Source organism: Brassica oleracea, chromosome C1, assembly GCF_000695525.1.
Source record: "Brassica oleracea var. oleracea cultivar TO1000 chromosome C1, BOL, whole genome shotgun sequence".
Taxonomy (NCBI): domain Eukaryota; kingdom Viridiplantae; phylum Streptophyta; class Magnoliopsida; order Brassicales; family Brassicaceae; genus Brassica; species Brassica oleracea.
Window position 1 is genome coordinate 40,761,016 of NC_027748.1, and position 9,902 is coordinate 40,770,917.

General features: G+C 37.5%; 2 protein-coding genes across 4 annotated transcripts; one reads left to right on the forward strand and one right to left on the reverse strand.

The window, feature by feature from the left end:
- The first annotated feature begins 354 nt into the window (after positions 1 to 354).
- LOC106294954 (phosphatidylinositol-3-phosphatase myotubularin-1) lies at positions 355 to 5,988 on the forward strand. 3 transcript variants are annotated; one of them, XM_013731065.1, is made up of 19 exons: positions 355 to 607; positions 772 to 855; positions 960 to 1,034; positions 1,125 to 1,196; positions 1,305 to 1,374; positions 1,549 to 1,598; positions 1,672 to 1,961; positions 2,064 to 2,137; positions 2,218 to 2,281; positions 2,387 to 2,452; positions 2,769 to 2,868; positions 2,956 to 3,069; positions 3,231 to 3,400; positions 3,575 to 3,659; positions 3,979 to 4,197; positions 4,304 to 4,363; positions 4,624 to 4,688; positions 4,788 to 5,067; positions 5,137 to 5,988. In XM_013731065.1, the coding sequence occupies exons 1-19, from the start codon at positions 491 to 493 to the stop codon at positions 5,629 to 5,631; spliced, it is 2,550 nt and encodes an 849-aa protein (XP_013586519.1). In that variant the 5' UTR covers positions 355 to 490; the 3' UTR covers positions 5,632 to 5,988. The 3 variants fall into 3 exon arrangements, with proteins under 3 accessions (XP_013586519.1, XP_013587272.1, XP_013587922.1); XM_013731818.1 differs by having other exon boundaries at positions 778 to 855; positions 5,137 to 5,631; XM_013732468.1 differs by having other exon boundaries at positions 781 to 855; positions 5,137 to 5,631.
- Positions 5,989 to 6,348: 360 nt separating this feature from the next.
- Positions 6,349 to 9,452, reverse strand: LOC106323042 (3-phosphoinositide-dependent protein kinase 2). Its single transcript, XM_013761206.1, has 11 exons — positions 9,063 to 9,452; positions 8,812 to 8,992; positions 8,513 to 8,565; positions 8,326 to 8,427; positions 8,132 to 8,240; positions 7,956 to 8,034; positions 7,450 to 7,615; positions 7,230 to 7,364; positions 6,990 to 7,153; positions 6,698 to 6,920; positions 6,349 to 6,618 (listed from the first exon to the last, which is right to left on the reverse strand). The coding sequence occupies exons 1-11, from the start codon at positions 9,234 to 9,236 to the stop codon at positions 6,535 to 6,537; spliced, it is 1,470 nt and encodes a 489-aa protein (XP_013616660.1). The 5' UTR covers positions 9,237 to 9,452; the 3' UTR covers positions 6,349 to 6,534.
- Between the last annotated feature and the right edge of the window lie 450 nt (positions 9,453 to 9,902).

Here is a 9,902-nt window from a genome sequence, read left to right on the forward strand (position 1 = left end):
TTCTATAACTTTTTATTTAAGAAAATAATAAAGAACATTAATAATGAATTTATAGTTAATTTAATAAAAAATTATTATTTATTTATATAGACCAACTTATTTCTCTATAAATTTTAAGAGTCATTTTATTGATGACATGTGTGTACAAAAAAGTTGTAATAATTCTCAATTAATATATACGAGATTGATCGTTCATTTACTTCAAATTTCTTCTATACAAAATAATTTCTTTAAGCTAAATAAAAGAAATATTAACTAAATTATTTTTTTGTGAATTGACCTCAGATTTGCCTTTGGACTTTTGTTTTTCTATAATACCACAAATTGAATTATTAGTAGATAACAGAAACAAAACAAAACAAAAAAAAAACAAAACAAAAACAAAAACGACAACGCAGTACCAAACGGTGTCGTATTATCGTTGCGGGAGAGAATCGAATCCAGCGTGACAACAATTGATCGGAAGGTGAATCTTCCATCTCTCGTTCAAATGACGCCGCCGAGACCACCGTCAGGGAGACAAAGACCGCTGCGTTATTATTCAGATTCAGAGAGGACGGAAGGAGGTAGCGGTAGTTGGGACACCCTCGAATGGAACAAACTCGATGTAATTCCTCTAAAGCTTTCTCCTTTCACCAACAATTAGACAAAACATCACGTGAATTTCGTGTTTCTGGCGAATTTTTTTTTGAAAAAGTTCATATTTTGTGGAATTAATTGCTCAAATTTTTAAAAAAGTTCATATTTTTCTCTTTTTTGGATTTGATTAAGTCGCAGCAGACAGCTTCAGGTTCAAGTTCAACATCCTTCGCCAATTTGAGTTGCTTGCTTGAATCCGAGAGGGTCATCGTTGAGGTATATATATGTCTCTTGAATTGGTCATTGTTACCTTATCTGGCTATTGAAATCCAACATTGGTTTTGTTTTTGTCTGAGTTTGGACCTTTTTTTGTTGGACAGGGTTATGGAGTTGTACTTATCAACACCGATGAGGCAGGGACCTTGTTGGTGACAAACTTTCGTATCCTGTTTTTGGTATGACCATTGTCCTTTCCTCTCTTTCTTACATGTGTTTCTCAAGCCACTTGTGATCGATATATATTCTTTGGTTTTATTTTTGTGAAGAGTGAAGGTACTAGGAAGGTCATTCCACTAGGAACAATCCCGTTGGCGACTATTGAGAAGTTTAACAAAACGGTCTGTTGCTATATCCCCTGTGGACTGGACAGAGATGTGTCATTAATACTTAACTAAGCTCCTCTTTGAGGTTTAATACTTTAATGCTACTTTTTGTATGTACTTTAGGCGCTGAAAGTTCAGTCAAACAACCGTCAGTCTGACAAGAATCCACCGAGACGTCTTCTACAGGTCACTGGTATGTTTCCAAATCTAATTATACACAGTAGCTGATCTGGTTGAGTAAGGGTTTGTTTTGTCTGTTTTTTTTTGCGTCATATCTCAAAATTCAATAGGAAGTTTTATTATTCTGGTCAACATACATTTCACAATGATGCTGACGTTATATGGTGTAATCACTTGCATTTTGCAGGCAAAGACATGAGGATCATTGTTTATGGCTTTCGTCCTAAAACCAAACAGGTGAATCCCTCACTTCTTCTTATGCTCACATCTCCTTGAAGTCTGTTTAACCTGTATGATCATACTGTTGCAGAGGCGTTCTGTGTTTGATGCATTGCTAAGGTGTACCAAGCCGGAGAGAGTATGGGATCTTTACACTTTTGCTTGTGGGCCTTCCAAGTTTGGTAACGCAAACCCAAAGGAAAGACTGCTTAATGAATATTTCCGTCTTCTCGGAAAAAGTTCGGTACGAGCATCGATGGATATGATTGAAGATGGATCGTTCACACTGGAGAATGAGCTGTGGCGGATAAGTGACCTCAACTCCAATTATAACCTGTGTCAGACTTACCCGTTCGCTTTTATGGTTCCAAAATCTATAAGGTAGGACATATGAGTCTTTTACGAACTTACCAAAAAATTCATTTTCACCATCTTTGCAGTGAGTATTGATAAGAAAAGCTAACAGATCTGTGTTGTTGATAGTGATGAAGAGCTGCTCCAGGCGTGTTCTTTCCGGGCAAAATGTCGCTTACCTGTGATCACGTGGTGTCAGCCAGGTAGAAATTCAGATAACTTCCGTTTTAATTTTGGTGGTATTGCTTACACACTGACATGCTGCTTTTGTTATCGACTGCAGGCAGTGGAGCTGTAATTGCACGCTCATCACAACCTTTAGTGGGTCTTATGATGAATATGAGGAGGTATATCATATACATCTGGACAATAGTTTAGTTATAATTTAGTGGATTTTGAAGTTCTTGAAGCGATTGATTCTGAACTTTGATTTGTTTCACTTATCTCAACAGTAATTTTGATGAAAAGCTTGTTGCTGCATTCTGCACTCAGCTTGGTGCTAATAAGGGAGAACGAAGGTGAGTTTCTGACGCTCCCTTGATCTGGTTGGCTCTTACACATCATGCATTTATATGTCGTTATAAGTAGTGAAAGTTATGAATCAAAATGCATCTAACAACGGGAAATTAACACTCTAGTTGGTCTTGCTGGACGTGAGATTATCTTTTCAATGCATCAAAAAGCATCTTTGGTTGCAATGAAGATACTTTTTTGCTGTTGAATATCCATTATGGTTGACAGTGGTTTCCCATTCACAAGGATGTGCTGAATACATTCCAAGCAGTTGATATTAAAGCGGATGCACGTATCTCATCCTGTTATATCACTTTGCAGGAAGCTTTATATTGCGGATGCGAGACCTAGGAAAAATGCATTAGCAAATGGAGCAATGGGAGGCGGCTCAGAATCATCTTCAAATTATTTTCAGTCTCCAGTTAGTAAAATGATCTTCTTTGTTTGATTCTCAACATCTTGATCTTCTGGAATTGCTTGTTTTTAATGACGGTGTTTCCTTCTTCAGATTGTTTTCTTTGGCATAGACAACATACATGCGATGAGGGAGAGCTATTCCCGACTTAGAGATTATTTAGATATGCACGGTGCAACATCATCTGATGGGAGATCATCGTTCTTGGTGAGTACTCAATGTACAGAAACTTAATTCAGAAGCACATAGTTTTATAATGTATTAACTTTTTTTTGATAGGGTTCCTTTAGCGGATATATTATGATTTATTATACTTTTGTTTCTTACTCATGTTGCTAACCATTAAGATATGTGTGTGGAATCTGCAGAGACATACTGGTTGGACTTGGGGAGGAGGTAATCTTAGTAGTATGTCTGCTTCCGTGTCTTTACTTGGAGACAGTGGTTGGTTGATACACATCCAGAACGTCTTAGCTGGTGCCGCATGGATTGCTGCACGTGTCGCAGTGGAGTCGGCTTCGGTTCTTGTGCACTGCAGGTTAGCTATAAGTTACATCACCAACCAATTATTAACTCGGATACCAGTTTCTCTCTTTGTGGCAAGATTAAGATGCATCTGTTTGAAGCGGAAGATTTTACTATTATGAAGGTTACTGTTGTCAGTATTTGTTTGTTATTTCATGACTCTTATAGTCTAAATGTCATTGCGCAGTGATGGATGGGACAGAACAACTCAGCTCGTTTCTCTCGCATGCTTAATGCTTGATCCATACTACAGAACATTTACTGGGTTTCAGGTATTCCTTGTTTTTGTATGTGGCTGATTAAGCTAAAGTCTTTATCTATTTCAGGTTTTTGTTGAAGCTTCCTTTGATTTCTCATAAAATATGTTTTAGCTATATGACATTGGTTACTAGAGTTTTTGTTAGTGATTATACCTGTAGACTGGGTGTAGCTTATCGAATACTATACTTAATAATCAATCATGTTTTGCTGCTACCATACCGTTCATATGTTCTTTCCAACTAATTGTGCATAAAAATTATTTATACGGTTCTTGTTTGCTACACCCTCGACCCTCGTCTTATGTAATCTTTTCCATTGCCCTCATAACAGGCTCTCGTCGAAAAAGATTGGCTTGCTTTTGGTCATCCGTTTTCAGATCGTGTAGGAATGCCTAACATATCAGGATCTGGTAATTTTGACTTACCAAGGCAGTCTTCCTCTGCTGGAAGCTACCCTTCATCTCCAGTGCGTCAGTCCACACAGTCAGGAGGCTCGCAATCTTCAAGCTCTTCCCATGCACAAAACAATTATTCTCCTATATTTATGCAGGTGAGCAAGCAACTATAGTAATCCTTTTGGTCTGTTTAGATCTCTATTTTGATAGGTTGGTGGTAGACAAACAGTTAATAAAATGTTCACAACTATGTTTTTGCAGTGGGTAGATAGCGTTTCACAGCTAATGCGGATGTATCCTTGTGCTTTTGAGTTTTCTCCGGTATGTACTAAGGCTCACACTTTTTTCAGACAATTCCAGTAACTAATAGTACTCGGTGTTCTAAAAATCGGTCTAGACTGCCCCTAGGCGTCCGTCTAGTCGGCAAATCAGACCTAAACAAAACAGTTTTTCTAAAGCGATTTTTATAAAAATTAGTCTATTCACCCGCCTAATCAGTAAATCCCATATAAAGCGTCTAACTACCGCCTAGCGATTTTTTGAGCATCGGTACTCATTGGCCTCCAAATTTGGTATTGCAGACTTTCCTTGTAGATTTCATGGATTGCTTGCTTTCATGTCGTTTTGGGAACTTCTTATGCAACAGGTACATCTTCATTTCGAAAATCCAAACAAAAATGATTGTAAAACCACTTAATTGGTATTATGTGTTTTGACTAATAAATGAGATAATGTAAATTTTCAGTGAAAAAGAGAGGCAGCAATGTGCGATTGCTGAAGCATGTGGATGCATATGGGCCTACTTGACTGATCTTCGTTCTCTCGCTACTTCTTCTCATGTCCATTGTAACCCATTCTACGACCCTCTAAAATACGATGGCCCGTTGTTACCTCCCGCAGCATCTCTATCGCCAACACTTTGGCCTCAGTTCCATCTCCGGTGGGCATGTCCCGAGGAAGCTAAAGCTGCAGATATCGAGGTCCAATGCAGAGCCATGAGGGCGAAGTATTCCGAAATGCAGAAGGTCAGTTAGTTAAACTCATCTGATTCCTTTTTGATAGATTTGGGTTTAAACTCTCACATTTAAAAACAGGATAAAGAGGTAACAGAGAGAAGAGTGGATGAGATCTCTTTTGCAATGGAGTCGTTAAGTGCAGAGTTGCTAAGAGAGAGGCGTATGAGTTGGTCCGCTAGAGAATCAGCAAAACGAGCCACTAAGGAATACAGAGCTTTAACACGAGCAGTACAATCACTTGGCTGCAAGGTTAACTTCACCACATCGGATGTGGAAGACGTCCCTTTGGAGAACAATAATAATAATAATAATAGTAATCCTAGGAGGCGAGACAGGCAGGGAAACAACTCAGATGTATCTGTATCAATCTCGCTAATGTCAGAAGAAAACAGAAGTGAAAACCAGGTGGGGAGAGTTTGTGAAGCGTTGTGTCCGTTGCGGACAAGGGAAGGAGTGTGTCGGTGGCCTGAAGCAGGATGTGCTCATCTCGGAAGTCAGTTTGTTGGGTTGAAAACTAACTTTGATGCGTTTGATCGGCTTTCCATCCATGAAAGCTATTTCAAATCTGAATGAAGGGGGCAAGATCTTGAGGAAGCTGTAACATTTTAACAGAATAAAGGCAATGGAGGATCAGAAGCATCGTCATCAACCGTCAAAAGGCGGGAGCATAACCGTATAAACTGACACACAGAGTTTTTTGGAACAAGGGAGAGTCTCTGATCTTTTACTCTTGAGTATAGCTAAAAGCAGGAGGATGTGTACATCTCTCTCGGTGTTTATGTTTTTATTTTACTTAAACCACTATTTGCTTTTAGATTTATGATTCTTTTTTGGTTAAAATAAATAAGGTTGAAAAGTGATGTACATACAGTTCAGTATAAACGATTATTCATAACAAAAAAAATAAAAATAAACTAGTATTACTCTTTATTCTAAAAAGATGTTTAATTGTTTATAGAACTTTTGATGTTAAGATGTTTTCATCTTTCTATATAAATTTTAGCCACTCATATTTTAGTCTATTTGAATAGTTGAATATAATTAATTTGTTGGGTTCTAATGATATTTTTTATATAAAAAATAGTTCTCTTAACATGTGTGTTTTATCTAAAAAAATCTTATATTTAGGAATGGGGAGTATATTTGATTATGTTCATGCAATTTCTGGCAATTTCGCAGTCTGACTGACAATATCAGAGAAGATGTCTTATAACCAAAATAACAGATTCATAAACTAGATCATGTCAATATAAATCTGATAAAAAAAACTGAGTGAGAAAGAAGAGAAACTAATTCAAAACTTAATTTGAACACAAACTTATGGCTCAAGAAACTTCCTTGAATGCAGAGAAGACTCTTCTCTAAGCATACAACGAGATATAGTGATCGTTATCAATTAAGTTAACAAAAAAAACACAGAAAAAAATAGAAAAATAGGAATTAATTGACAACATATCACGCATCAGCCTATGAGTCTCAACGGTTTTGAAGAGTTTCAATTGCCTTTTTCCACTGCAAAGCTCGTTGTTTCGAGTCTTCAAACGATAGAACCTTCTTCGGCTGCCAACAAAGAATAAAAAACAGTCAAGTCTCATCACCTAGAAGCAACAAAAAGAAAAAGAAAAAGATTGTGTGTTACTGTGCAAATCTTGAAATGAGAAGGACTTGAGACTTGAACATTGAGGTCGTTGGAGTTATCAGACCAGATGATATTCCCTTTCACAATAAGCTTCGATGGATCCACATAGATCAGTCTCGGTTTGTTGGTGAGTATTAGCTGCAGCTTCTTGCTTGTGATCTTCTGTAGCTTCTTCACCGCTGATATCATCAGAACCGATTCTCCAGGTTCAAGAAACTGTTGCCTGATTTACAAAAGCCAACGTTAGGATTTTGTATACTGATTCAGTAAAAGCCTAGTAGTAGTGTCTCACCATCTTGAATCAAAAGAGTCTATAGAGGCAAGCCTGGTTATTGAACCAGAGGATTCAGTAGCTGAAGAGACGCCACCGTGTCCATCGTTCTGCGTGACTGAGGCATCTCCAACGTGTGTTGGGTTCCATGGAGAACCGTCTCTCTCTGGAGATGCTGACTGAGACTGCACAAGACATAACAGGATCAAGAGAAGGACGAGACAGGAATCATTCCAGTATAGTGTAAGGAGGGGTATATACCGAAGGATCTGGCGCTAGTTTTGGAGGTGTTTGTGATCTAACGTTCTTCCAGTCAACTCCTTTGAAGAAAGGATGTCTCTTGAGAGAAGCGTAACCGTCTGATCCAGCTCCTGGTCTTCTACTAGGATCTGTATCCTGAGAGAGAGAGATAGCACCAGAGCTCAACATTTGTGTTTCCTAACGAGCAAAGACTGTGTTAAAGTGGAGCAGCATATCTTACTAGTAATCGGTCGATTAGGTCTCTTGCTGCTTCTGAGAAATGATTAGGGAACTTTATATCTCTCGCTATAATCCTTTGGAAAATCAGCCATTCACTTGCATCCTTGAATGGAGAAGTTCCTGAAAGCATTTGGTATAGAGTGCAGCCAAGTGCCCAGAGATCGTTTCTGTTTGAATATGTTCCAGAAGAAAATTGTTTTTAAGTAAGAGGCATTGTAGTAATCAACAGAATCAAAAGCTCCCAAAAGTTTGTTGCAACATACTCCCTCTGTTTCATATTATAAGATGTTATGCCTAAAACACGAAAACTAAGAAATTTACTTTTATCTAAATATAAATTAAAAATTGATTCAGCCAATCATAAAAACTGTAAAATGTAACTGGTTGAACAGTTTTCGATAAAGTTAAAAGTTAACATAGAAAACTCAAAACATCTTATATTTTGAAACATCAGAAACTTCTAAAACACGATATATAACGAAACGGAGGGAGTATGAAAAAAATTACCCGAAAGTTGCTGGAGAGGAGTTGAGAACTTCAGGAGGAACATATGCAGCCGTCCCGACAAAAGTGCAAGCCTTATCATCTGGCATAAGTCACCAGTTTACAGACAGGCTCAAGAATCTGAAAGCAAATTACCCAATAAAAATATAGGAAAGGACATTAAACTCTTCATATATTACCGGAAGCAGCATTGGGAAGAAGAGTGATCTGGCTGTCTTGCATAGGCTTCACACTACCAAAATCAGCAATCTTAATGTGTCCATCTGAAGTCAGCAACAGATTCTCCGGCTAACTCATTCAAAAAACTCAAGTTAGCAACTAATGTCCTTGTTTGGGTCAAATGCTATCTATATCAAAAGAAGAAGCTACCTACCTTTATATCTCGATGTATGAGTCCCATAGTATGTATATACTCAAGAGCATCCACAACTTGTGCACTGTAGAATCGAGCTTCATCCTCTGATAAACGACCTTTCTGCCAAAAACAAAAAGAGAACAACACATAACACAACACTACATTCCAAAACCAATCTCACAGACTCTGAATAGTAGTGTCTTACTCTAGTGATTTGGTCGAAAAGCTCCCCACCTTCACAAGATTCAAGCGCCATGTCTACAAAACCAAAAGGAGCAAAGATCACTTAACGTTTCAAGCACAGAGAGTCTATGTGCGGAAAGACCATTAGTTTCTCATTATTATCTTCTCCGGCCTTCCAAACTAGTTAGAACCAATTTGCGATAAGTGGATTGAGTCTAGCCTTTTATATATTAGTTAATCAATTCTCCAAAACTACTGATGTGAGTACTTTTCAATCATTTCATTAACAGAGTCTATATAGAAGAAAGAAACTAAGCGTACACAGTGAGAAAGAATCTTGAAACGTGAAGAAGAGTTTAACAATCCCAGGATGATCGAGCTGATCAAGAACAATCCTCTCGAGCTTAACATAAGCTGTTTTGTTCTCCTTGGTGATGAACTTTTTGTCCATTATCTTCAAGGCATACACAGCTCCGTTCTCTTTCTTCTTCGCCCTAACAACCTGTGTTGTGGTATATTCAATTAACACCCATAAGCCAAACTTTATTATGTAAAGGATCGATTTTTAGGACCTTTGAATAAGAGCCAACGCCATAGATCTTGTCGAGCTCGAAATCCTGGATTGTGAAATTCTCCTGTGGAGCTTTGAACGCGAAGCTTTTGCTTCTGGATATGCTCGCGCCGCCGTCTCCGCCGTTGTTGCCTTGTAGGGTGAGCTTTGAATCGAATTCTTTCTCCATTGTCATCAAACTATGTTCTTCTCTACATGTCGATGATGAGGCCCATTGGATCTGTAATGATGATTTTGAAGCTTTATGTTGTTTTCTCAGGTGATTCTGAGTTTCAATTTCGAAGCTGGAGAAAGGGAAAGAGAGAGAGATTAGGAGAATAAGAATTCGATGAAGAAGACGAAGACGAAGAAGAATCGGATCGGAGTCGGAGAGAGGAGGAATGGGCGACACTTTCAATTTTTTATTTTTTTTTAGGAAAATAATTGTTTCTGTTTTTATTACATTAACCACCCGCGCGGAATTAAGTTATTATTTTTATTATATTTTGGAGAATGAAACAATAGTTTGGCTTCATTTGGATTAGGGGTGTTCAATCCAGATATCGGGTTGGTTTCGATTCGGTTCGGTTTTTTTCGGTATTTTGGTTAGTAAAATATAACTACTATTCTAAATCCATATTTACTTTGACTTTAGTCTTTCACATACTTTTGAAAGATTTCAACTAGACAACTAAATTGATTAGCCAATCTTGTTGCTTTAAATCACTAGTATATATATATATATATAAATATATATATATATTATTTAGTTTGAATATTTATTAAATAAAAATTCATATGCGTTATATTTTATGATCATTTGTAACTTATTATAACAAAAAAATAATCTATTGATCACAAT